This window comes from Diadema antillarum, unplaced genomic scaffold, assembly GCF_040938485.1.
Source record: "Diadema antillarum isolate AM-2024a unplaced genomic scaffold, OU_Dant_1.0 seq00000871_RagTag, whole genome shotgun sequence".
Lineage (NCBI taxonomy): Eukaryota > Metazoa > Echinodermata > Echinoidea > Diadematoida > Diadematidae > Diadema > Diadema antillarum.
This window is the reverse complement of record NW_027271737.1, coordinates 294507-321140: the sequence shown is the minus strand read 5'-3', so window position 1 is coordinate 321140 and position 26634 is coordinate 294507. Positions and strand designations below refer to the sequence as shown.

Below are 26634 nucleotides of genomic sequence, written 5' to 3'. Positions count from 1 at the left end.
AAATGAAATAACACTTTGAAAAACAGAAGACTCTTAGAAATGCACAATACCTGCTCCCAAAGCTGTTGCTCAAATTTAGCAACCTTGCACATTTCTTCTTCTTCTTTTTCTGTCAATAAATCATGACATAAAAATCATTTCAATCTATTTCAGTAAGAGAAAGAAAGAGGCATGCCTGAAGTAAAGAGAGTAAATTCTCAACAGAGAGGAATCCTCACCTTCTTCAGAAGCGCCTCAAGGGCTGCTTCACTGGACGCCTGCCCAGAGACCTCCTCGATCTCCTCGGTGAAGTTGAAGGCTTCAAGCTTGGTGAGCAGACCCAGGGTGAGGGGCTCCTCCGAGGTGAACTTGTGGTTGAGGATGGTTTCCACCTTCTCCCAGTGGCGCTGCTTCAAGGACGGGTTCCGCAGGTTGACAATCACAGGCAGCTGTGGGAGATGCAAGAGATATACAGCCATAGAGTAAAAGTTTTGATTTTGGGACTGGTCTGGCAAAGTAAAGCTGTAGATATACACATTTTGCTAATATCACACACCCTGCAATGCATTGCAAATCCAAGAAGAGGCAATGCATTTTAAGTAAGAAGATATTTACCTCTCCTTTCAAATAAAAACAAAAGGTTTGACTGCAATATGTAAATAGGGCATCCTTTCCTGTTTAATCTCTAATGGATCATAATTTTTTCTAAAATATCTTATGTCTACATATTTACATGTGACTAACATTATTCATTGAATGTTATTTCAAGGTGAATGTACAGCTATTTCAACGTGAAAGTACAGCAGTTTGTTACACAATGCTCTTAAATGATTTCCCATGTATTGGCATCCATTGAAACAATTCATGTTGCAATGATCATGGCAAGTGCTTCAAAGAAAGCCAACTAGAAAATTGTGCAAACTAAACACTCTTCTTCATATATCAACATAAAAGATAACACCTGTAATCAAGCAAAGTGAAGATTGCTAAAAATGATAATCATCAATACAGGTAGAAGAAAGATAAAGATTGATGGCTAATCTGAAAGTCACCTTCTCTCGCATGGCCTCCACCTTCTCCTTGAGTTTGGGAACCACATGGTTTGGAGGCAGACCTTTCTCCAGCTGATGCACCGACTTGCCGTACTTGGCGACATTTGTCGACAACTCCTCTGGATCAAGCCCATTGAAGTCAGCCTATGGAGTAAATAAAACAACGAAAGTGCAAAAATGTTGGACTTACAATCACAAGCTGGCATGGTGACATTGGGTCTTACGGCATAGCTACTAACAGTACTTACCAACGATAATGGTGACGGTTTCTAATCAACTCACTTTTAAGGTTATGATTGAGTTAATACATCCTTTTGCATTGGTCTGAGAAATCTTACGAGTCCCAGCCTTCACTAGGTAGTGTAGAGTGCAGTCTAGCTGGTCGCCAGCAGCATGCAGCAGTGAGCAGCAGAAGCGATCGTAACGTTAGAAGTGTCAGAACTGTTTTGAGTTCGGAATTCGGTTAAACATCTAAACCTGCAGACTAGGCCTACATAAAGCTGATTGTAAATCGGCGAGACGTCGTACGACGGAAGTTTCCATTTCAGTTTTGTGATTTATAAGAATTTGGGAGATAACAAACTACATGCTATCTCTAAGGTAAGTTATCCATAGAAGTCTATCCTGAATTTGAATGTATGAATTGAGATGGCTAGATATCCAAATTCTTTCACAGAGGCGCAACTAGAAACAGACAGAGAGTTCTTAAATGATATCTCAAGGGGGCTAAAATTACAAGATATGCCTTTCGCAGTAACAGTGTAATGTTACAAGAACAAATTTAATGTTCTTTTTTCTCTTCCTACATTGGGAAGACACACAATGCAGCAGTGTGCCATCATTCTTACCTCTGTCCATCCATTTGTCATGATGTCCCACTCATCCAGTGAGTCCCACAAAAGCTGCTTGAGTTTCAGCTCTGCATGTGTCTCCTCCAGTTCCTCATACTTTGTCACCTCCACCTACAAGAGTCATATGAAAGTTCACATTATCTTGGATACACCAGCATCAAATAACTTCTTTGAGCACTTTGTGCATGTATTTTACAGATAAGGAAGGCGTGCTCATTTGAGTGAGGAGTCTCAGTGTTACATAGGAGAGGTTTACTGGTCCAAATCTGAGGCTAGACTCACACCAAACTTTCACTCTGGCCTGTGGCACACGTTTGTTGGCCAAGGCCCTTCATGTGAAGGTAGCATAGGAACTACAAAGAGATACAGTACAACACTGAACGCACTGAACCCTAAGATAAATAAAGAAGAGCATGGAGCTAAATGACTACGTTAATGCATGCACATGTGAATTAATTCAAAATCCCTCAAAAGTCACACCAAGGTTCCCCCTACACAATTACTAAGTATCATATGGCAAGGTTCACTGCCCACTATCATTCCCTCTCTATCTGAAATTGTGAATTGACTGATCAGAATAGTTTAATAACAAGAAGAGAGACAATGTGTTGGCAAAGTTACTGCTACAGTACAAAGAGTAACTTTGTCAATCAAACAACTATTTACTATTTCAAGACCTTCCCAATTAACCAATCTTGGACTGAACTACAGTAAACAAATTCTCATGATGGTGCAATGAACACAAGATTGCATTGCTGACCGATGAAAGGTTTTAACAGAATGGAGATGCTATTCTTTACCTTGAAATTCTTCTGGTATGACTTGAAGGTGAAGGCTTGCTTCTGCAATTCATCAAGGGTGGTGCCCAGCTTGGTCAGGATGGCTTTGACCTTCTCCTTGTCTGCATTCACATCCAAGATTATGGGATTCTGCAATATACCAAAATGGGAGGAATTTGTTATTGGCATGTATATACTTTCCTACTTTGAAACAGCAAAGTGAAGAAACTAAAGATGATAGGTCTTTGCAAAAAGTTTCCCTACATTCATAGTCAAACGGACTACCTTTCTTGCATAGGAAAGATTAAAGAGGACTTGATAAGATATAGGCGTGTCTAAGTGTCATCCTGTATGGTGAACATAGCAAAATATTGAAATCATGAAACATATCAACATTTGCTCGAAAATCTGATAGTTTATTTTGTGAGAAAGCAAATGGATGTAAGAAGCATTTAAAGAAAACACTAGGAAATTTGTACATGTTTTCTCATGGATAAACATTGAAAAACTCCTAACTAGAGACATATATTCTTTTAAATATTCTTCAAATGTTACATTTTCACTTTGAATCACAAAGATGCTACACAAGTGAGCTAGGGAGAGCCAAAAATCATGTCAAGACAGATGGGGAACGTAACATGGAAAAATTGAATTTAAGTCTGCACAAAAGGAAGCCAATATATTCACACTAACCTGCGATTCTTGCTTGACCCCCTTGACCTCGCGGTTGAGCTGAGAGATATCCTTGTCCATGTGGTTGCAGAACTTGTCAATGTTGGCGTCCCTCTCGCCCACCGCTTTGTCTATGGCATCCTTGACGGCCGTAACCGAGGGCGACAAGGTCTGGTAGACAGCAAAGTCTTCCGGGGGCGTGGGCACTTGGTACCTATCAATCAGGTCGTACATATCCTTCACAATGTTGGCCTCTGCTTCCAGAGCGTCAATCTACGAGCAGGCAGAGGAGAATATAACACAGACACTGTTACATACAAAATTGCATCCACAAAAATCACTGCTACATCCATTCCTATAAGAGGAGATGGAACAATGAGGAATTGTCTCTTTTTTTAAGATATATATCATTTCTATACCAGAGAACAGCCTTTTTCAAAAGCACTACCTGTTCACATCACGTAAACTACAAATGAAATTTATCAACATCACTCCTCATATATGACAAATTGCAAAGATCTCAGAATTTCCAAACCATAAACAACAAAGATCTGGAGGAGAAAGAGACAGGGAAGGAAAAATAGAGAGAGACAGAAAAAGAGAGAAAGAAAGAGAAAGAGCATGATCATTTTGCTTCAAAAAGAAGAGAAAAATGTAAAGGATGACAAAAGACTCACCCTGAGCTGAATTTCATCCAGGAAGGTGAGGCTCTCCACAAACTCCAGTGTAGTCTGCGGTACCACCTCCAGCTTGTACTGTGCATCCTGGCTCTCTGCAATCAGCAAGTCCATCTGCTTCTTGGACTGCTTCGGCAGCATATCGTTGATGACCTGCGATGAGAGAGAGCACAGAGGAATTCAGTATTTCATATGCTCTCGCCGAGGAATCTATGACATGATAAGTCTGTGATCTGCACGTCAACTCCTGTGTCCAGGAACTTCAAAGGGTACATAACATATGCAGTCTGTGAACAGAAAGGGAGGAACTCATCTTCTGCCATCTCAAGCCATCACTGCTACCAATATGTTTTCCATCTCCATTCTTCTACTTCATTGTGGGGTGACACTTTAAGAAATATATTTCATGAATATGCATGTACGCAAATTAATGAATTCATGAATTCGTTCAAGTAAAACCATATGGATGAAAAATAACAGGTTTTTGGAGAGAGAGAGATCGCACACATGACACTTGAGAAATAAAGTTAGTTCTTTGTCAATTCCTCCTAAACATTCAGTGGTGATGCAGCCTATCATTGTTAATGTGATGAGTTTGCTTTTGATTACCCCATCTCCTCATTGAGGTTGTTACACACATAACAGAGAATACTAATAGGAAACCGTCTGTCACAGTTTCTATCCCTATTATTCTTTCCTGATCCCCCAAAACTCACTTTAAACATGCACAATTTCCATCATCCCACTAAGAAGTATGGTAGACTAGAGTCAACTCACATTGAGACATCTAAGTGGGGACGGGATGACTTTGCTCTTCATCTGGGCACTGTCTACCAGCAGCATGCCAATGCTGCGCCGCTCCTTGATGGACACTGCCTGCTTGTGCTGGGTGTGGTAGCGGTCAAGGGCCTCAGCAAAGAACTGGACATCTGGAAAAGAGATGAGGATTTATTTCGCTGGGTTATGATATCAGATCTAAATTCACAAACATGCAAAAATCACAGAAGTAAGTGGTTCCATTTTGTTTTTGTGATCACTGATATTGGTCTGATCATCACTACGCATTATGGAATCAGTATCTACAAGTGCAGGAAAGCTTCAAAATGATGCAAGGACATTCAGCAAAAAAATAAAAATAATAATAATGACAAAATTAAAAAAAATATTGATGGTACTGGAGACAAAGCACACTAAATGTACATTTCTGCACACCTGAAATGAACAACAATCAAGTAATAGCTGATTGAGATCAATCATCACACTATTTTTTTTTTTTTTTACATATATCATCCTCTGAAAGGATCTGGTGTGTGAGAATTTAACCTGTTCTGTACGGGAACCTGGTGGCCTGCGCATTAAATCTATGGCCATTTCAGAATTCAGTATGGAATGGGTTAAGTGACTGACAGGAAAGGCCAGTATTCTAAAAATCTATCATGACTGGCATGAAGATTTGCTCTAGCCTCAAGTAACTTTTGCACTCTGTAAACGGTCTGACAATATACCCAAGCAGGCTGTCTATTTGAAGATACCTCAAGTGCAGGCTGAAATTTAAAAAAAATAAAAAAAAATAAAAAAAATATATACTAAGGGTTTATTTCTCTCTCTCTCTCAGTAAACTTACCAGGTTCCTGAGCACTGAGAGTATCAAGGTCAGTGCTCTCATTCTCTCTGTAGAACTCACGGAAAGGTTCAAAGGTGTCGGCATACTGATTAGCGGCATCAAATGCCTTGTTGACAGCATCCTACAAGGAAAAGAATACAGGAGTACATGTCAGAGAAGTACAAAGCAAAGTGTTCTCAAAATCAGACACACCTGGGGCCCGTTGCATAAAACTTACCATTGAATTTCAATGGTAACTACCGTCAAAATTAGGCGTCACAGCCAATCAGCATCAAGGATTATAAAATTTACCGCTAATTTGAAGACTTACCGCTAGAAAGGAGCGGTAAGTCCAGCGGTACAGGTTTTATGCAACAGGGCCCAGTAGTCATTCATTGGTATTTGAAGTCATTCTTTTTTTTCTTCAATGTCCTATTGATTTTATAGTATCTATTCAATTTTTTAAAAAAGAATGATTCATTCAATTCAAGTGTCATTATGCTATCATTGCTGATACTTTGCAGTGTACTGAGTGCCATATCAGCTTTGCTTTGGGTTGTTGTTTCTTTTCAGAATTTCTGCCCCAGTGAATTGCATCCCTGTAACTCCATGTTGGTTCAATTCCAAAGCATTCATGAGGGGAGAGATCTCTCTCTCTCTCCCTCCCTCTTTCTATTTCTCTTTCCTCTCCCACATCAAAGATCTCACAAAGCATACTAATTCAGCTGTAACAGTAGCAATTTGAAAGGCTTGTACACAAACTATATTTCATGACTAGGTTCAGGACATTGGTCAAGTTTTCAGGTCACAAAGCAAGGGACTTACTCTGATGCTCTGAATGACCCCTTGGAGATGTTTGTCATCCTCAAACATGATGTCCAGACTCGGGCCGTCTCCGGCCGTCTTCTCCTCCAGCTTCCCGTTGATGATTGGTCTGCAAGGCAAGATGTAGAGGTTATATCATCATCATGAAATAACATCATTTACTGTTTTGCTAAGAAATAGACCTGGTTAAATAACTATATACATTCAGTCTGATTCTATACCAGAAGTCTGCCAGAAGTTTATTTTGTTGACTGACAATTTTCATTCCCATGATACAACATTTAACACAATCAGTCAACAGTCAACTGCAGTATTCCTAGTGCTTTGTCTATCCTTAAACATGATTTTGAAGCTATACAGTTTTCCCCAACATACCCTGAATGCATGGGACATTTCTTTTCATTTTTTTTAAATGTTGCTATAATTACATGATATCACAGTACTATTTCTTGTAAAATTGCGCTTCATATGAATGGTCTTTGTACCAGGGTAAAATTGTGCAAAATTTCATCATGACAAATATGGGCTGCAGGAACAAAAAAGTTTTACCTTGTGAATGCATCAAAGTATGTGTCTGGGACCAGGTTCTCGACACCGAGCACACAGTCCTGGAACCGCTTGATGGTCTCTGCTATCCCGTCCTGGTAGTCATCCACATTAGGACTGAAGAGGATGTTGAGGGGCTCCAGGACAAACTCAGTGAGGTAGAGCGGGGCCAGGACTGGCTGTTCGGTGCCACCGATGCCGTCGTCAGCCAGGTTATTGGCTGGGGGGCCGCCGTTCACCGAGGCGGCATTGTTTGTCCCACCGACGGTTGTAGCCTACATTGAACGGGATAGCAGAAGGTGAAAAAGATGAGAGATGTTCTTCATTCAATACAAATCAGATGATGAAATCAGGCACACTTCAAATTTGGTTCATCTGTGCATTCCACAGCATCTTTGCATCTCTCAGTGTTTCTGTGCTCATTAGACGTATACATAAAGGATGAAGGTATATTGTAGGTCCTCAATCTCAAGATCTGCAATCTAATGATGCCTTTCTGGCAGAGTCCTCAATTCCATGTCAACTGGTAATCATGGCTGTAATATCAACAAAACGTACATTTTGTAAATGATTAACATAGAAAAAATGGGAGGAATGTCATAAATGCTGGTACACAGAGGATGAAAAGAAATACAAAGAAAAAAAAACAGCTGCAGGTGTAACCAAACTATCAACAGCAGTATCTCTGAAATCTTCTCAGTGGATTCCGGATTCAAAACTCACTTTGTCATCATCTTTGTCCTCCTCCTCTTCCTCCTCCCTGCCCTGGATCTGGGCCAGGGTCGGGGTGTTCTGCAGCTGCTCTCTCAGGTAATTGAGCAGGGTGGTAACAGAGTTTACAGCCAGCACGTGCATGGTATTCACGATCAGGTAGTCAGCCAGGCGGATGAAACTGATGGGGGAGAAAGATAAATGAATGTATCACATAAAACACCTGAACAAAAATGGATGAGCATTTTGATCAAGAGTAAGTCATGTTATGTAGCATCTTATAAAAAACTTAATAAATAGCTTTCTCCATCCCATGAGCATAATCTTCACTTTAGCTCTGTCTGTGAAATGACAACACTTTATTGTGTCCACATGAATGCCTACTATTCACCTAAGATTACAGAAGATCATCATGTTCTTGAACAGCACCTTGCAGACAGGAGGAATAGATTCACTTGTTGACAATTCCTCCCAAAATAATTTCTTGGGGTTTTTTTCCTCATCAGAGAAAATACATTTGTTTTAAATGTTGTGATATATCATTTGTGAATCCCATAATCTTTACTGTTCTCTTATATCTTATTTTGACTTAATAATAGCATTTAATAGCAAAACAACTTGAATACATGCAATTGTTATCATAACACATCATGTGCTTGTCAAAGCCAACAATTCTTTTCTCTTTTGGTGTTAAGGACTGCTATAGCGGCTTTTAGAACACCAGTATAACCTAATTTCAGCTGTTTTCCCTCTTATTCACTCAAGGTGAGGGATACACTAAAGACAGACAAGACCGTCCAATCATCCCCCTCCCCCCTACCCGCATCCCAATGGTACCATGAAGATGAAGACTCTCACCATGTCAACCTCCTGCAGTGGCTTCGCTTGTTGGCTTGCTCTGTGTAGGTCATCTTGTCTGGGGCATCCTGGTAGAGATCCATGTCAAAGTTGCTCTGCATCATGTAGCTGGAATCAGCTGTACCAGGGGGCACTCCATCCTCTGTAGATAGGGAGAATACACAGACCCTTGAGAGAGGAGGCAGAAAATGTGACGCTACAAGCACGCCTGTATAGTCCCTATCACACATGCAGCATATGGGAAAGGCTGTGTGAGATTGCAGGCTACAATCTTAACAATTTCTGACATTCATGAATTTTTCCATTGTTCTTGTTTTTACCATAATCACTTTTCTGTCTTTATTTCTTTTTTGTCATGTTTGTTTTATTATGTTTGTTTGTTTGTTTGTTTGTTTGTTTTTTGCTGCTATGACTGTGACTAGAAGATAGAGAGAACACCACTGAGACTGATATTCATCCCAGCATGAGGTAACAGCAACAAAACTGAATTTAAAAACTCATGTGCATGATCACATCACACTTTTGCTAACTGCCTGCAGAATAGATGACATTTCACAGAATCAAATTTGAGAGTTGATGCTTTTAGTCAGAAAAAATAGGAACATTACAAGTCACTGCTAAAACTATTGCCATAGTTTGACTGTTACCAGGAAGTTTCAGTAGTAAACTGGCATAAAAAGGGAGGACTTGTCCAAGGGGAAAGGAATCTGCATGAATAAAGGAAGATGACCAATGAGAGCTTTACCTTGTTGAAAGCAATGGAAAGGATATTTCGGAAAGACGTGGAGCCCAGAATTTTGAAAAAGGAGAGACAGTTTGAAATTCTGATAAATAAACTGGGGGTTATGTTGAATCAATACCTCCTGGAGTGTCATTGTCCAGGAAGTAGTCGTCTGGGGTGAAGCCAGCTTCCAGTAGGGCGGTCCTACAAGCACTCCTCACCACCTCCTTCACCAGCTCACGGAACTCAGCCAGACGACCGGACACCTGCGAGCGACAGATATGAAAAAAATCAATAAGTATGCGTCTAGACATCTGACTCTCCTCGGGAGAGGGGCCTTAGATGATTGGAACAGCATAAAAGAACAAAATCTGGTGTTTCTGGTGATGTTTGTCTTTTGAATACTGTTTGGACACATAGAGAGCCACCTATAAATATGACAAGAATTGAATTCTGCCCCTCTTGACAGCTATAACTTCACAATAGTCATGCACATGCTGTGTGTCCATGCAAAGTGCATAATGGTATCATAACGATAAGGCTTGAGCATTTGAGCAAATACCCAATTACAATTGACACATAAAGTACCTGAAATAGCAGGTCTTCCCCAAGTTTATTCAAAAGACCACAATTCCATCTGACAGTTGCCATTGTTACTTGAGCAGTGGCCTTCTTGTAAAAAGCCAGGCTCACATTGACTAGCATTGACGATGCTCACAGGAAAGCATAACAGGTTGACAAGTACAAATGTAATTGGTACCTATTAATCGAATTTCTTCTGGAAGCTTTGATAGGACTGTAGGTTTTCACTTTTCAGGTATTAAAAATAACAGATGTATTAAAGTAATATCAAATCAAAATCATCGTCTGCCCAGGTCTCTCAGTCTGGCAGGTCAATTGAGCCGAGACCAGACTGACATCAGGGGTGTCAAAAACACATCCACTTCATTCAGGGGAGTTACCAGTACTGCAAATTACTCATACGGTATATTGTCACACTAATTTGTACGTATAACAAGAATACAGTATTGCACAAACAAGCACTGGACCTAACAGTGGACCATGTATGCCTGCCAAATATTTTGGGCCTTGCACTTTAGTTACTTGTGTCGTACTTGGTGTTGTGGGAGTGCCAAATCAAGTTGTGCTATGTGCAACCTCAAACCCTTTACTTACTATGTAATAGCTTTGAGAATAGCTGTGCAAATCACAAATTGCTCTGTACATAGGCTATGACTTCTAGAAATGCTTGCACAAATGAGCCGCTACAATCTACGCATGATTATGTAATAATGAGAAAGAATGAAAGTGTGCATGTAAGAGCCCTGGAGTGATTCCAAGGGAAGTCCCATACCTCATTCAGCTGTGTGAACTGTGCCATGGTGAATTCGTTGAGTGTGTAGGTGTGGCCTTTCTCCACCTTGCACAGGCCCATGTCACTGATGCGGTAGCACATCTCTCTCACGTTCAGCAGAGCTGGCCTCAGGGACTGGGGTAAAGAGAGAGCATATCTCATGTTATGACATTCCTTTCCTGCAAGTACATGCATGTAACTGTTTCCTTTACACTTCTCAACTTGACAACAATAGTTCACTCTAAAGAAAACAAGGGTCCATTCATTAGACATTCCAGAAATACAAGGAGACATTTTTGAGGGATCATTTTTAAATGAATTTTACTGATGATTGTACTTGTTGTCGTTGATGGGTTGTTTTTTGTTGTTGTTGTTGTTGTTGTTGTTTTTTTTTTTTTTTTTTTTTTTTTGGGGGGGGGAGTGTCCTTCTTAAAAATCACAAGTCTCAATGATGTAATACCTAAATTCCAGGTGTTTAAATATTGAAGCAAACACTGCATTTTATCTTTTCTAAAGTTAAAGAGGTTTCTGTGTACACATTTGTACATACTAACATCTAGATGCCACTGGAAATCAAGTTCATTGGGGTGGAAAACCTTGTCTTAGCTTATGTTGGTGTCACCTGCTACAACAGATGTTCACCCACGGTGTGTAACAAAAGTCCCCACTGCCTCTCGGAGTGAGGTTTTTGTGATTTGTGAGGCAACTTGATTCAAATCACTTACAGCGTTGACAATGAAGAGGTTCTCCTGGAGCTGTTTCTTGCAGGAGGTGAGCCGGCGGGAGCGCACGTTTTTCCTCCACGTGGAGAATGCCTTCCACTTTCGGAACAGCGAGAAGAGGGGGATTTTGATGAGCTTGGTGTAGTAGTGATACTCTTGCTCCCAGCGGTTCAGCTCGGTGAACTCTGCCTCGCTGCCATTCCTGACTCTGGTCACGCCTTTGCGACTGATGGTGTAGTAGTCGGGTGCATAGATGTTGTTGTGTGACACAATTCTGCAGGAAACAAACATAAAATAAGGGAAAATGTTTGCAAGTGAGATAAAGTCTTTTGCTCAGTCATTCCTTAAATAGACACATTCATCTGGCTTTACTCAAGTCTTTTATAAATGACAAAACCTTGAGTACAAAAAACCCTGTTTATCTGTGTAACATCCTACGCCTCCATGTCAGGTGAATTACAAAAGATCATGAAAGAAAATTATGGAGTAGGGTGATTCAAGTGTGAGTGAGCGATTATGAACAGTAGAGCACTTGAGAGTACAAGAATGTGACAGCATTCCGCTTACTTGAGGTTATAAGGATGGTACATGATGGATGACTTTGGCACTGCTGGACTCATGTAGAGAAAACCGAGTCGAGGCTTTTCCCTGATGGCCTGAATGATGGCAGCCATATCACTCAAGCCGACCAGCATGTCTGACCCTTGGGCCCCTGTTGGCAGGGACATGGATACCCCCTTGCTCTGTCCCCGTGGACTAGCATCCTTGGGTTCCTTTGGTGGTGTGGGTGAGCGAAGTGGGTGGCCACTGAGTGACTCCTGCAGATTGAAGGTGAGAGAGAAATTAAAGCTTCATATAAATCTTTGCTTCCTTAAAGTTAGGTGCAGCAGCAAAGTATTAAGTCGGGGAGGGGGGACGAAGAAAGATTTAAAGTCATTTGATAATACCAAAGGAAAGCACAGTAATGTTGAGTAAGGCTGTGGACTTGCAAACAAAAGGTTCTACGCTTAAATGTGTAGGTCAGTTGTATCACAAAACATCCTTTCATGCAAAAATTTTGCAATAAAGCCTAAAATATCAGAAGATATCTCTATTTTTCTCAATAAACCATAACTGTAGACAGTTTATTCTTGAAACATTTTTAGTATAACTTTTGTTTACATTTTGTACATTCAACAATACTTAACATTAATTATACTGATTAAAATGTTTACATTGGTTGTTTCTATCCCTAATTCACATTTCAGAACTATTTTGAAGCACTAAAGTTGGGTTTTTGTTTCATATGAAATGGTAAATTATGCATTTAACCCATTGAGGATGGGCTGATTTTGCTGTAACACACATTTTCCATAGACACCTGCCCGAGTATACTTGGGACTAGTCTTCAATGGGTTAAGAATGTCAGTACCTGAAAAGTGACTTATAGTTTTAATTACTGGTACTTTGAGGAGTATTTCATAATGCCATTGATTTATCAGGCAACAGAAGCAGCATGCTGTGGCACAAGAGACCAGCGAATTACATGAACACACCTGTTTCTGCCTCAGTTCATCTGGCAGGTCTGGCAAGGGGGACGCTGAGGTGGGTCGGTCAAGCGGTTCCACCGAGGTGCACCTCTTGGACTTCTTGGAGTCAGGCTCCCCTACACTCTGGGCGGGTTGGGGAACAAGATGGCCCTTGGCTGCTAATGCTTCCGCAGCTTTCTGTCTGATATACTCTGGCTGGTTCTCTGCTTGGAACTTTGCGAGCCCGGGCTGGCATGGAAGTGATAGGGGAGTGAAGCTAGTTAGAGAAGTTGCTGAAGGATGCACTCTTTAGTTGAAGTGTAATGTTGCAACATACATGTATAGCACTGCACTGTATACATTTCAGGTCAATAATTATACACAATAAAGGACAGACATTTATAAATTTGTCTGATGTGCTCAAACATATCATCTCATGCATATGCTACTGATATGACCATAACACATATTACCCTATGGTATTCAATACCATTAAACCAGTTTTATAAAAAATATCTAAAGTGAAAATCAACTTCATGATAAAGTTGGCTTTGATGATACAGTCAAATCAAGCAAAAGGAAAGTGAAGGCAAGTTTGGTTACAAAAAACAACAAAGACATGCAAAGCATTGTGGGAGTGATAATCTCTGTGATAAACAGTCACATTTGAAGAAATTTATCACACTTTGAAATTTCATAACTTTCTCATTCTTTTACGCAGTTTATAAAATGTATACAAATCATTGTGGAAGTGATGATCTCTGTGATAAACTGTCACATTCATAGAAATTTATGACATATTTGAAATCTCATAACTTTCTCATTCTTTTTTGTGTGTTGATAGAATGTTTACTATTTTGTCAAGTCAACTTGATCACATAATAGGGATTATTTTATCATATTGAAGGCTGAATGATAGTAGAGCTGTTCATGCTGCTATTGTGTACCCAAACTAAAAATGCTACGTAATGACTGTGATAATACATGCCAGCAGAATTTATTTTGAAGTTCACTTAGTATCGGTGCATTTGTATTCATGTGTACTATTTAATACCTGTTCAGTCATTTATGACAAATACAAACGGTACCTTTACGATATGATACTTCACATGGGATGTTGCATGCTGCAAAGGAATACATTATCCTGTATTTTTCATTTAAATTCATATAGAAACAACCGTTGACTGCTGGATCTCAACATCAGTCAAAACCAAACAACTGCAAGATTCCAACTGCATGTTGCAGGCCAGCACATACCAGAGGCTCTAGTTTGGCTGTAGTGGGTTTTGCCCTGGTGATACGCTGCGCTGGTGTTGTCCTTGCAAACTTCAGGGCTTTCTTGTTGACAGAAACTTGTTGCGGGGCGTAGGAATACAGTCGACCTTTGAGCTTTTCTGGGTCCACTCCTGGTAGATTAAAGTTCTTTGTAGGTGAACCATTGGCCCGACTGTTGACCCCATTCAGCCGTCCATTCATCCCATCCATTGACTGTGACATAATTACAAGCTGTGTTCCCTGGTTTCTTCTTTTTTACCTGTTTACAGAAGGGTCTGTAAAAAAGAAAAAGAAAAAAAAAAGAATGTGAATTGAAAGGTAGGATATTAGATAGGTCTATCCCTGCTGTTGACCGAAAGATCGGTCTGTATCTGTCCGTCGGGGAATGTTCCGCGGAGACTGCGTCTGGCTTCACGGATCCCCTCGGTATACAGACCGAAGTCAATGATGCCAGCTCCTGTGTGGCAGTAGCGCACAGATCAAACGTTACGATAAACCAAATTTCAGACAGCTTTTTTACATTCAAACAAGTTTGACATGACATGACACATTATGCAGCAATATTTGGGGTTAATTTCTCACATTTTGCAATCGAAATACTCACAGTAACGCGGTTATAATGCAGAAATTTTATCCATATCGCAACATCGCCGTTCGCTAGCTGTAGGTCGCCATTTTGAATCTGTAAACCAATCACATGCGAGGTACTTTATTAAGTAAAAAAAACACGTAGAAACTACCTCGCATGTGATTGGCTAATAGATTCATACTGTATGTTTCTGCAGTTTGAACGGGACGACGCGACGGGCTGGTTGATATGTGTTTTGCGTTGAAAATTCGACCGAAATATTGGATTATTCATTAATCTGGTGAGTGTAGTCTATTCTTGAATAGTTGATTTAACTATTCAAGCTTAAATTTGCCGACCTAGGGCCGTGAATTAGACGCAATCGAGAAGGGTGAGGTACCTCACCCAATTTTCCATAGAGACAGTGGTTAAGAACTTCCACACAGCAATGGGTACTACAACCTTCCGTCTGTCTACGGAGGACGGCGTTAATGGCAAAATACATAAGAGTCCTCCGGACAGACGGATCTTTCTGTCTATCCCTGCTGTGACTTTTCCATGTAGAATTCTATCTACCACTACCACCAGGCAACTGAGGTAGGTCTACAAAGTACAGTGATTATAATGTTTATAGTTTTATAGACGTGCTAGGGTCTAATTTCATATTCATTTTTCTGTCAAGTATATCAATATTATAACAAGCGGCTAAAGTTTGACACAACGCCAACGGTATATCGCCATAAAAAGCCGATCTAGGATCCTTAAGATCTCTCAACGTTAGATCTTTTCTAGCTTGTGATTTATGCCGGTGCGCGGTGTGGCCCAGATCAGATCGCGCTGCTCTGCACCCCAGTCAATCAGACACCGGCAGAGGTAGGGACTGCAGCCCGTAAGTCTCTCGACAGTCTCCGGCGAATCAGGGAGAAGCAGAAACGAGCTCGCGTAGCTGCTGTCGTGCTGAGCTGATTTATGTACGATCGCGACGAATTATCAAATCAAATGTTACAGTAACAACACCTAAATCAAAACCATAAACAGAATCCAAGAGAAAGTGGTAGTGTAGGGCAGGTTTCAATGCTTACCCAATGATTTACCGTTCGTTCCAGAATGCCATCACAATTCTCTTCGCATCGTTTACTCCGCCATGTTGATTCGCTTCTTCGGACCATGGCAACACAAGTTGACGAAGTTTGCCGAAGTTGCGCGATGCTTAGATCCTTTCGCGGATTGATTCGACAGATCCATATCCGAGTTCACGCATATGTTTGCCTCCCTCAACGTTCATTTACCATACAATGTTTTTGTAAACGTACCATAATGTACCGTACCACCATCCATCCACCACCACCCATCATACGGGCCCTGTATGTTCCCTGGCCTTCTCTTCGGCTGGCTCGCACTCACTATCTAAAAAATCTAGCTGTCACTCTGCGGTGGTGCATAATGCACACACAACTATCTTCACTTGCTTTGCTCTGCAAAGGCGTAAAGCCAGCATGAATTTGTGGGCCATCGGAGAGAAAGACATGCTTACACAGAAAATCTTCCTCCCCAACTAGATCACCAGCTACACAAGCAGAGTAAAAACCACCGTTTAGTTGTAATAACGCTACACAGCTCCGAAAACTTTGTCCTGAGCTGAGGTCATCCAGTGAGGAGCTTCAGTTTCATTCAGATGTTGGCCGACAAAAGCGATGTGGTAAATGCCGTAAATGCATGAGAAGGTAAATAGACCATCTACAGTCTGCTGCCTGACATTAAAGGTGATACATACACTTAAAGGTGATGCAGAATTCTGTGCAAGTAGCTATGTTTGTAAATTGTAGCACTGGTATTGTCACTGGTAATCATGGTAATGTTAGTTGTAGTTCAGTTGTCAGTTTCTAGCAATACTATGAATGGGACGGGATAATTTAAGTATTAAAACACTAAACAGTGAAAGCTAATGTTACTGTTAGACGACTAGAAACTGCAGAACTGCAGACAGATAAATCTGTCTGTCCGGAGGAGTCTTTATTTTTTTTACTTTATCAGCTCTCCTCTGTATAGGAGGGGATTCCATGAAGCCAGATGCAGTCTCACAGAACATATCCCCATATCCATATCCCCGACGATTAGATACAGACTGATCTTTCAGTTTCATTCACAGAGACTCCAACTCTCCCGTTTTCGACGGGAGATCTCCCGCCGAAAGCCCATTTTTGCACAATCTCCCGTTCTCCCGTTTGAGATTTGATTTCTCCCGCCCTGGCTCTGTGTCTCCCGGTGGAAAGGATTTCTTACTTATTTCTATCGTATATTGAAAAAATAAGCCTTAGATAGCACCAGAGAACATCTAGAATCCTAGGGACTTCGCGCTTCGCACACATCAACTTGGAGTCTCCCGTTTGCTAGGGGTTTCGGGCGGGAGAATCTCCAGATCAGAGGGTGCTTGGGGTTGGAGTCTCTGCATTCAGTCAAGATGACTAGAAACTCTAGCTACCAGTACTGTACTCAGTGGTTCTACTTGTGCAAACAGCAGTCTGCCGATAATACCACACTGCAATTGCAACTTGGTGCAAGTGTTGCTTTGTTGATTAACAATCTGCCATGTTGAAATGACAGCAATCTGTGTTTAATAGCTTGAGAGGCATTCACACTTGCGTACATGCAGCAACAGGCAGAGCTATGAATGGTTTGAGAGGCATCTGATTATGATTGTGAGTGACATGTTATATTGGGCTGACTCTTTCTGACTCTTGTGACACTAAACATTAATCTTCTGGGTCTCTTTGTGAATTTACATTGATTCAGTTGCCCACAACCCTTTTATTGTGAACTGCATCCACACACAGGAGCGCAATACGCTGTACAAACATTTATTTTATGTGCCACCATTCATTACAACACATGCCACAAAAATAAAAAGAGAGAAAAAAAATAAAGAGAAAATCACTTGGCTGCAAATGAAGTGCTTTAAATTTCTAAACTGCACATGCCTAAAATAATTACCGGATCATGGACCCAGTTAGCTGAGCGTGGGGAAACACTGATGTGGAGAGTTGCATAAGGGATTTAAAAAAAAAAAAAAAAAAATGATGAGTTTCATTGTGTGCAGTTCACACACATTGCGCAGGGTATCCGGTATATTATGGCGAGAGTTTTTTAAAAATTCAAGCACAATTGATTTTTGCATCTCAATGTGCATTGCGAGAATTACCTTCTCTTTTTTTTTTTTCTTCTTTTTTTTTTTAGTCCATGCACAAGAATTCAACACTTTTTTTTTTTCATTGCATTGAAAAAAGCGTGAATAAAAAGATAAAAAAACTTTAGTTTCAAGTGCATGTGAAAAGGTGTGTGTATGTACAGTTTAGCCTTGCCTGATGTCTACGTGTAGTGTGCTCCTTGTTTTCACAAACTTCACAAAGTAGTCTCTGGTCTTGTCATCAATAATTTAGAAAAATGTTAGATTCGGTTTTGATGTCCATGTTATTGTGTCATTTTTCTTTGTAAGTCTCCTCCCTCTCTTCTTTTCCACTTTAGTTGTTGTGCTTGTTGCATTAATTATTGCACACCTGGCTTTGTATTCTGCTAACACTTGCCTGTTTTGTTTCATGTAGACTTACTTTAATTAGCAATTGGTTGATTGCCATTGGACTAGGTGATGTGGCCTTATGTATCAGTAACACCCTATCAGTATCACATGTACAAATGTATACATGTGTCTAAGTGACATCATGCTGCAAACACTGCATGGGAAAAGCTGAAACTGCCAGCTGGTGATTGCCTGCGTCTGTTTCACATTCCAACTACATGTACCTATTTGCATGTGATAGCTACATCAGGGCATAGCTTAAAAGACAAGTTCACTTTAATACATGCAAATTGAGAGAATGCAGCAACATTAGTAGAACATCAGTGAAAGTTTGAGGAAAATCCTACAATCCATTCAAAAGTTATGAATTTTTGAAGTTTTAGTGCCGCCATTGCTGGATGAGAAGACTACTACAGCTTGTGATGTCACATGCATAGAATAATATTGTTTGGAATTCTTTTTGATTTTCCTGATATCGTTCTATACTGTACATGTGACATAAGAACCTGGAATAGTCTTCTCATCCAGCAATGACTACCAGGCAGGTACACAGAACATTCGTAACTTTTGAACGGATTGTCTGATATTCCTCAAATTTTCACTGATACAGTACGTTCTATTGATATTGCTGTATTCACTCAATCCATGGTTTTAAACTTCTCCTTTAACCTGTTGAAAACAAGTCCTGAGCGTACTCGGGCAGGTGTCTGTGGGAAATGCATGTTGTAGCAATATCAGCTGGTCCCCAACGGCTTAAGCTCTGCATGGAGATGCTGTTGACAATGTGCTTACAGTCAATGGCCACTATACGCAGATTAAGTTTTACCAAGGAGTACAAAATTAGTGTCTGCTGGCCATGTTAGAAGACAGGTGGCCACTATGCACAGGGTCTTCAACAAGGCTTTTCTCACAGGGAGATTTTTCAGTGGCCATATACAGCAGGTGGCTGCTTGGACAGGTGTCCACTATTACTTAGGCAGGTTTGGCTGTCAGTACCCACCAGTAACCTCTGTTAGGATTCCGTGCAATTTGATGGGGGAAACACAAATAGCTGTAAATTGTCATCAGGGAAGTCAAATCACATTTTAGGCATTGATGGTGTTCTTTGTATAATGTACCCATCACTAATGATACAAATAAATCTAAGCACATGTATGACTAGCCATAAACATTAATATTACTAAAAGACAGAAAGAAGGAAGAAAATTTTACATTTGCTGATTGCCAAGAACTGACTGAGATAACCTGTAGACACTAAGATAAAGCTTGAAATGGCTAATCTTGCCAGATTACCCTTATTGGGGTTTCCTTTCACCCTTGGCTAGATGTAAAATGACCTGATAGTGAGGTGTTTGGTTTTTTTCCTTAACATAACTTATCTAGAAGTAAAATGACCTGATAATAGCAATATTTTTCACAAACATAACCCACATTGCACCCACCATGCACTACTGTCTACCTAATTATAATGTTAAAAAAAACTTAGTGAAAGCCCTGCAGTAATAGCTCTGGATATCTAAAACTATTCTGCTCATTCTCATTTAATGTTTCGTTGACAAAAATAGTCAATCTTCAGTATCCAAAGTACATCAAATCTAAAAATTACCAGACATTGCCTGACATCAGGTGATTTGATGTTCAGAGCTAAGGGTGGTGTTAGTGCCATCTCAACGCTAGCACTAAAGATGATCCCAAACTTGAAGTCAGTGACTGTCAGCAGGTTGACCTCAAGATTATGACACCCCATTTATACACAAAGTTTGGTACAGGAGCGCTCCTGAAGCACTCTGACATACTGTAAAATGAGGAATGTTCGTGTGCATTTTAATTTCGCGAGAGCCGAGTTTCGCAAAATTAAAATTAAAATGCACGCTGAAGATCTTGTCTGCGCTACAGTACTGTATATGCATTGAATGTTAGAGGCAACTCACGAAAATTTCATGCTGCGATTAAGGCCGTCGGCTTCCAATTGTGTAAATTTCATGCCACAAAAATATTGTATTTTACAGTGCATTGTATGCCCCCCTCTGTTCATACAGAGAGTCACTTCCTGCCGAGACCACACACAAAGTGGCTTAGAGGCGCATACGTGTTATGGTAACTGTCGCTCATTGTAGCCTTTGGGAACACAGAAAATTTGAACATATGTCATATGTTATGAGCCGTATGCACAGCATTGTGCCGCATACCACTTCGGGAGTGCTCTAAAAACATTGATGACCGTTTATAGAGTACAGAGCACTTCAGGAGCGCTCCTGACCCTTGCCTTGAGAGAGGCATAACTTCAGAGTTGCTTTGGGGTCCGATTGTCTGTTCTTGAATATACAGAGTTTTAAGAGCGCTTTAGGAGTGCTCCTGATCATGAAGTTGCTCTAAACGCCCTGTAAAGATGAGTACTGCTGTAGTTCTAGGATCTACAAATGTAGTGTTGGACCCGTGGTGCTGAATGATGTCTTGCTGAAATAAGCTCCACAGTTGTTGTTGCTGATTTTACTGTAAAAACGAGGAATGCTGTGCATTTTGATTTTGCAAGAGCCGAATTTTCGCGAAATTAAAATGCACTATAAAGATCTTGTCTACACTATATGCATTGAATGTTAGAAGCAACTCGCGAAAATTTCATGCTGCAAATAAGGCTGTCGGCTACCATTTGCAAAAATTTCATGCCGCGGAAATATTGTGTTTTACAGTACATGTATGTGCAATTAGCTGACACTAGCCCCCAGGGATTGCCAAATTTGTCAACATTTTATGTTTGGTGTTGGCTGTAGTCAGCATTGCTATACATGCGAGATCCACATGGCACATTCACACAGTGTACGAGCATAGTCTATCCTAATGCAATCCTGGTAGTCACTTTATAATACTCTAGACATGGCCACATAATGTACAATGTGTAAATCTATGCCAATCTAATTTTACTTTGGAGATGTTACAAAATTTGTGACATTCTTATTCTTCCTCTTCATCAATTATCTTGTTCAAAACTTTCATAGCTGCATCTTTTCATGTTTGACTTGAACCAAGTGCAGTCACCTTTTATCATTGTACAATTCCTGCAGGACTTTGCGGTGTTGCTGAGATAACATTGAGTCAGTGTTATGTTAGTCAAATAGTGTTTTCTTGGAATCAGATACTTATAAATGGCAAGTAATTTTTCACTTCCTGCTGTACATACATTTATAACTAGCTCTTGAACACTCTCTTAATACAGCCATAGTACATGTATGTATCATAATACCAACACATAAACATACAAGTGGCTCTAAACCCAAACTAAACAAGAGTACTTGTAACCTTTTTCTTGGCTGCACTTACATTTAAGATGTTTGACTGGCAGAAATGGGTGAATATCAAACACATATTTTTATTACAGAAGATGTTTTCCCAATAAAGTCAAAGCATAGTTTTGTCCTTGTGACTTTGATAGTTTGATACTGGAAATATCCTCTGAAATGATCATGGCTGAACAATATTAGTGCAGTGTGCCTCTTGATCACACAGCAATGGAGAGAGATTGTACAATGTACCGGCAAATTGCCATTGAATTGGATAGTAATTGAAATGGATAATATGTTTAGTTGTAGTATGTTGTTCGATTCAGATTTTTGTTGTACTGTTGTAAATTATATGGAGCTTGCAAAATTAGCAGAGCTCAGTAGAAGTGATATCTGGACTGTTGTCCCTATATCAGACTGTGTTTTGTTGTAGCTGGTGGTTGTTTTTAATGGCACACGTTCAGGTGAACTGGAAAACTTTGCTTCCTCAAGAAATGAAATCACAGACCGTCATCCTTAGGAGCGAATGTTCCTTACCTGGCTAGGCACATCAAAAGTGCCCGTAGAAAATACTTGGTAATCCAATCTAACGCAAAGCAAAATAAAACAAAACAAAACCAAAAAAGCCTAAACGATCCCCATAATTCCATGAGATATTAGAACATGAAAAAGCAAGGGTAAGTTCTCTGTCTGAGCATTTAGGTTTGGACCACAGCTGAAACCTCACTGTTGGCACACAACTGAATGTTTCTACAGAGACTGCTAGGGGGCAAGTTTGCATACATACATGTGAATTATAAGCGATGTGTGTGGTTTATGTCTTATCTTTTGGTAAGGGGCACGGACAATATCACTTTGGAGTGATCGGGCTTGACACCCACATAATTTCCCTTCAGGGTACCGTTTCATGAAAGTTGTCAGCGCTGACAAGTTGTCAGTCTCTGACAATCACCATAGTAAGAGTCAGTGACCAGAGCATCCCAGCCAATCAAAACCAAGGATTTTGCTGAAACTGTGAGCGCTGACTAAATTGATGAAACACCCCCCAGGACTAGTTACCTCCCTCTCCAATGTGCCATGGTAACAATAATACAATAAAAATCACTGGCTTCAAAGACATGCCAGGCCCTCTGCAACTTCCAATTCATTGCACAGATCTATCTGAGCAAATTGCTTGCCCCCCCTCCCCAAACTTATGGAAATGCTGTATGCACAACATGTGCCTTATTGTTGGTCTCTCTCTCTCTCTCTCTCTCGTCTCATGAGGATTGTGGTTTGATATTGTGGAGTGCAAAAAATGTGTGCATTCCACTGACGATCACAGTGGTTTAACCTAGTGAGGGAGCAAATTGTAGGAGGGAGGAGGAGGACTTGTAGGCATGGTGTTTTGCAAGGAGGGTCCCCCTTTCAAGCACCGTGCAAGTAAGATCGTGCTCTGACTCGGTGCTTTACAGCTTTGTTATAATTGTGTATCGTACCTATAGATAGAGCTTGGTTCTGCAGTCGACAAAGAGAATCTTACATACTGTATATAAAGAGAAATTTGACGCCTAACCTAAGGTACCCCTTTCGGTATCTTTGTGCAGTGTCCCCAGCCCCTCCCAGACATGCATCTTGTGTACAGTCTATATGTGTGCTTGTGTATCGATCTACATGTACAAGATATACCATTATTTTGCTTCTGACAAAGATTCTACTGGGAGTGAAAGCTCAGGACCCTTTTGACTGGACATTTTATTCCACTGACCAACCCCTATTGGACAAGCAGTTTTCTGCATCTTGTTTTTGCTACATTGTAGTACAGGTTATGAAGGTTTAGTACTATTATGACTGAGGAGGTCGCAGTTAATACATGTACATTGTATGTGAAAATGATTGCAAAGATTTATACCAGGGAGACTCAAAGACTGCTTGTTTAGTCCTTTAGTATGGGCCTTTCCCACTAGATATGTGGGAACATGTGGGGACATGTACCTTCCAAATATACAGTTCCACCTCGATTATCTGGCCTCCTTTTATCCGGAAATCTCTATTATCCGGACGCGTTCACGCAGTGAAGGACTTTTATTTTTCATCCAAAAATTGAGAAAAAACAGTGACTTTAAACTCAATTAGAATTTCTACAAAACTCACACGATTTACAATTTGTACCTACAATATTCCCGACAGAACTAACATAAATTCACACCACATTATAATCGTAAAAGTAAGCAGTCATGATCTATAAATTCACCATAAGAACCACCGTTGCGGGGTACGCTACCTGCCTAGCTGCCAGTGCACTGGGACGGCAGCTTGGACGGCAGCTATATACCGGGTGCATTAACATTGTGTCTCCCATATCCGGCCTATTCGCTCATCCGGATGAGCGCCGGTCCCGACATGGCCAGATAATCGAGGTCGAACTGTAGTCGAATGAACATGTGCCATCGTGTAGGCAACATATTTCCATAGTTAAGTAAATTTTAGGCTGATGTACCTGTGATTTTAGAGGTCACTGTACAGTCAAACTTGTCTTAGCGACCATCTGTCTATGATAGCAACCACCTGCCATATCTACAATCACTTAAAACAATTCCCTCTGAGAGAAAAAGCATGTTTGAGAACCTGTCTGTAGTGGCCAGCTGTCTATAACAGCCATTTTTTTGTCTCCCTTGGGTGGCCGCTATGGACAGGTTTGACTGTACTCGGTAGTACCCTTCATTTACAAGGCATCTCTATGCTGCATGAAGTTCATCAGAAAATTGGTATTGTACAGTATGTCCCCAAAAAAATTACAACGGGGCCCTCCGCAATGATATCTTTAAAAATAGTGGATCAATCTATATACAAATTCAGGGTATGAAACTATAACTCATTGCCCACATCTTACAGAAAATTCCATTCGATTTGCTTCAGTGGTCAAAGAGAAATGAGGAATTTTGTAGAGGATGTTGGGAATCTCTTCTGTCCAAATTCTGTCTATTATTCACACACAAGAGCATTGAATTGCTAAAATTGGAAGAATGAGACTCATGACATGCTTTAGAACTATCCACATTTCTCTGTGACCGCTTAACCAAATTGCATGGGGTTTTCTGCAAAATAGAGCTAAGATGTTATATTTTAAGACCCTGAAGTAGCACTTAGACAGGTTGATCACATTGGGTGCTGTCAATTCGAAAATCTGATTGTAATTTTTGGGGCGACTTACTGCAGTATGTCCCCCCAAAAAAGTACAATCAGATTTTCGCATTGATAACGCCCAATATGATTAAATTTCTAAATGCTACTTCAGGGTCTTGAAATATAACATTTTAGCTCTATTTTGCAGAAATCCCCATTCGATTTGATTAAGCGGTCACAGAGAAATATGGATTGTTGTAAAGCATGTCATGAATCGGATTCTTCCGAGTTTAGCATTTTGATGATCTTGTGTGTGAATAATAGACAGAACTTGGACAGAAGAGATTCCCGACATCCTCGACAAAATTCCGTATTTCTCTTTGAACACTGAAGCAAATCGAGTGGGGTTTTCTGTAAGATGTGGGCAATGAGTTATAGTTTCATACCCTGAATTTGTATTTAGATTGATTCACTATTTTTAAAGATATCATTGCGGAGGCCCCCGTTGTAATTATTTTTGGGACATACTGTATGGCAGAACATCACATCTTCGCATTGAGCCGTAATGTATTGGAGGCATGAAGGGATGGCTGGATCTATTAGAAATCAATGTATGTATTCTTCCTGTATTTAAAAACACAAACTTAAATGTATACTCTTCCCATATTACAAACTTAAATTCAAACTGTATTACAAGCTTAAATTTTGCCCTCACCTTGCACCTACAACTGGTGATTGCGCTTTTTCCATTTGTGCCTCCCTTCTCTGGAATAACTTCCCTACTCATATTCAATCCTCTACCTCCATTAATTGACATTTTCAAAAAGAAACTCAAAACCCATTTTTTTCAAGAACAGAACTGATGATTATATAATTGGGCTTGTGCCGAAAGGGTGGTTTGGGTGGTGGCGCGTCGCGTTAATGGGAACACCACCCTTCGTCCAAAGCCCCCCCCCCCCCGGTTTTGCCGAAAGGTGCGTTGGTACTTTTTCTCATGTAATATTAAGATATGAGTTTTGAATTAACCTTCAAACAACCATTTCAAAGAGGCTATCGTCCGGATCGGTTTACACTCTATTACCACTTGGTCTATAGCCAGTTGGTCTAATAGACTGTTTAATATCAGTTGGTCTAATAACCAGTTGGTCTAGTCATCATTTCGTCCAATTACTGTTTGGTCTAATTGTTATTTGGTTTAATTACTATTTGGTCTACAGTCAATTCGTCTAATAATAGCCATTTGGTCTATTTTTGGTCTAACACCAATTTATATCATCAAATACTGATTTGGTCTATTATGAGTTGGTCTAATTCCATTTCGTCTAATCATCAAATGGTCTAAAATAAAACCAAATTTGTCCAATATAAATTTGGTGTACACATCATTAATTATGGTCTATTGCCCAGTTGGTCTAGCCTCTGTCTATCATCATTTAGTCTACACCCATTTAGTCTAATAACCATTGATCTTATTGTCATTTGGTCTAAATAGCCATCCTCCTGGTCTAATCAGGTACCATTTGGTCCAATCATTGTTTCATCTATATGACCAACTGGGCTATTTTTTTTTTTTTTTATACCCCCGCCAAACGAAGTTTGAAGGGGGTATATAGGAATCAGCGGACGGTCGGTCGGGCGGTCGGTCCGTTGCAAATCTTGCGTCGCGAACTACTTCCTCAGTTTTCAACCGATTCCCATAAAACTTGGCACAGATGTGTGCCTTGGGTTGTAGATGTGCAAGACGTATTTTTTGACAGTACCCAAAAGTACGTTGCCATGGTAACGGCATATTATGGGCAAAAATGGGTACAAATCTTGCGTCGCGAACTCCTCCCACAGTTTTTGATCAATTTTTATGAAATTAGGTACAGATGTTCGTCTGAATATGTTAATGTGCAAGACACATATTTCCGCAGTGGCAAAAAGTGCGTTGCCATGGTAACGGCATGTTATTGGTAAAATATAGGGCAAAATGC

General features: G+C 40.3%; 2 protein-coding genes across 2 annotated transcripts in view; one reads left to right on the top strand and one right to left on the bottom strand.

Moving 5' to 3' along the window:
• The window catches only part of LOC139740635 (dynein axonemal heavy chain 6-like), a 61954-nt gene extending 46083 nt beyond the window's left edge, over positions 1-15871 (bottom strand). The window contains 19 exon segments of the mRNA XM_071651216.1: positions 219-428; positions 1032-1175; positions 1880-1993; positions 2683-2811; positions 3355-3606; positions 4011-4163; positions 4788-4939; positions 5635-5755; positions 6439-6547; positions 6988-7259; positions 7708-7876; positions 8554-8695; positions 9414-9540; positions 10629-10763; positions 11354-11624; positions 11918-12168; positions 12886-13107; positions 14116-14408; positions 15784-15871. Coding sequence (XP_071507317.1) covers positions 219-428; positions 1032-1175; positions 1880-1993; positions 2683-2811; positions 3355-3606; positions 4011-4163; positions 4788-4939; positions 5635-5755; positions 6439-6547; positions 6988-7259; positions 7708-7876; positions 8554-8695; positions 9414-9540; positions 10629-10763; positions 11354-11624; positions 11918-12168; positions 12886-13107; positions 14116-14355 — 3213 coding nt within the window. The 5' untranslated portion in view covers positions 14356-14408; positions 15784-15871.
• Positions 15872-16250: 379 nt separating this feature from the next.
• The window catches only part of LOC139740648 (uncharacterized), a 33468-nt gene continuing 23084 nt past the window's right edge, over positions 16251-26634 (top strand). The window contains exon 1 of the mRNA XM_071651225.1: positions 16251-16425. Coding sequence (XP_071507326.1) covers positions 16418-16425 — 8 coding nt within the window. The 5' untranslated portion in view covers positions 16251-16417. The remainder of the gene's footprint in view (positions 16426-26634) is intronic.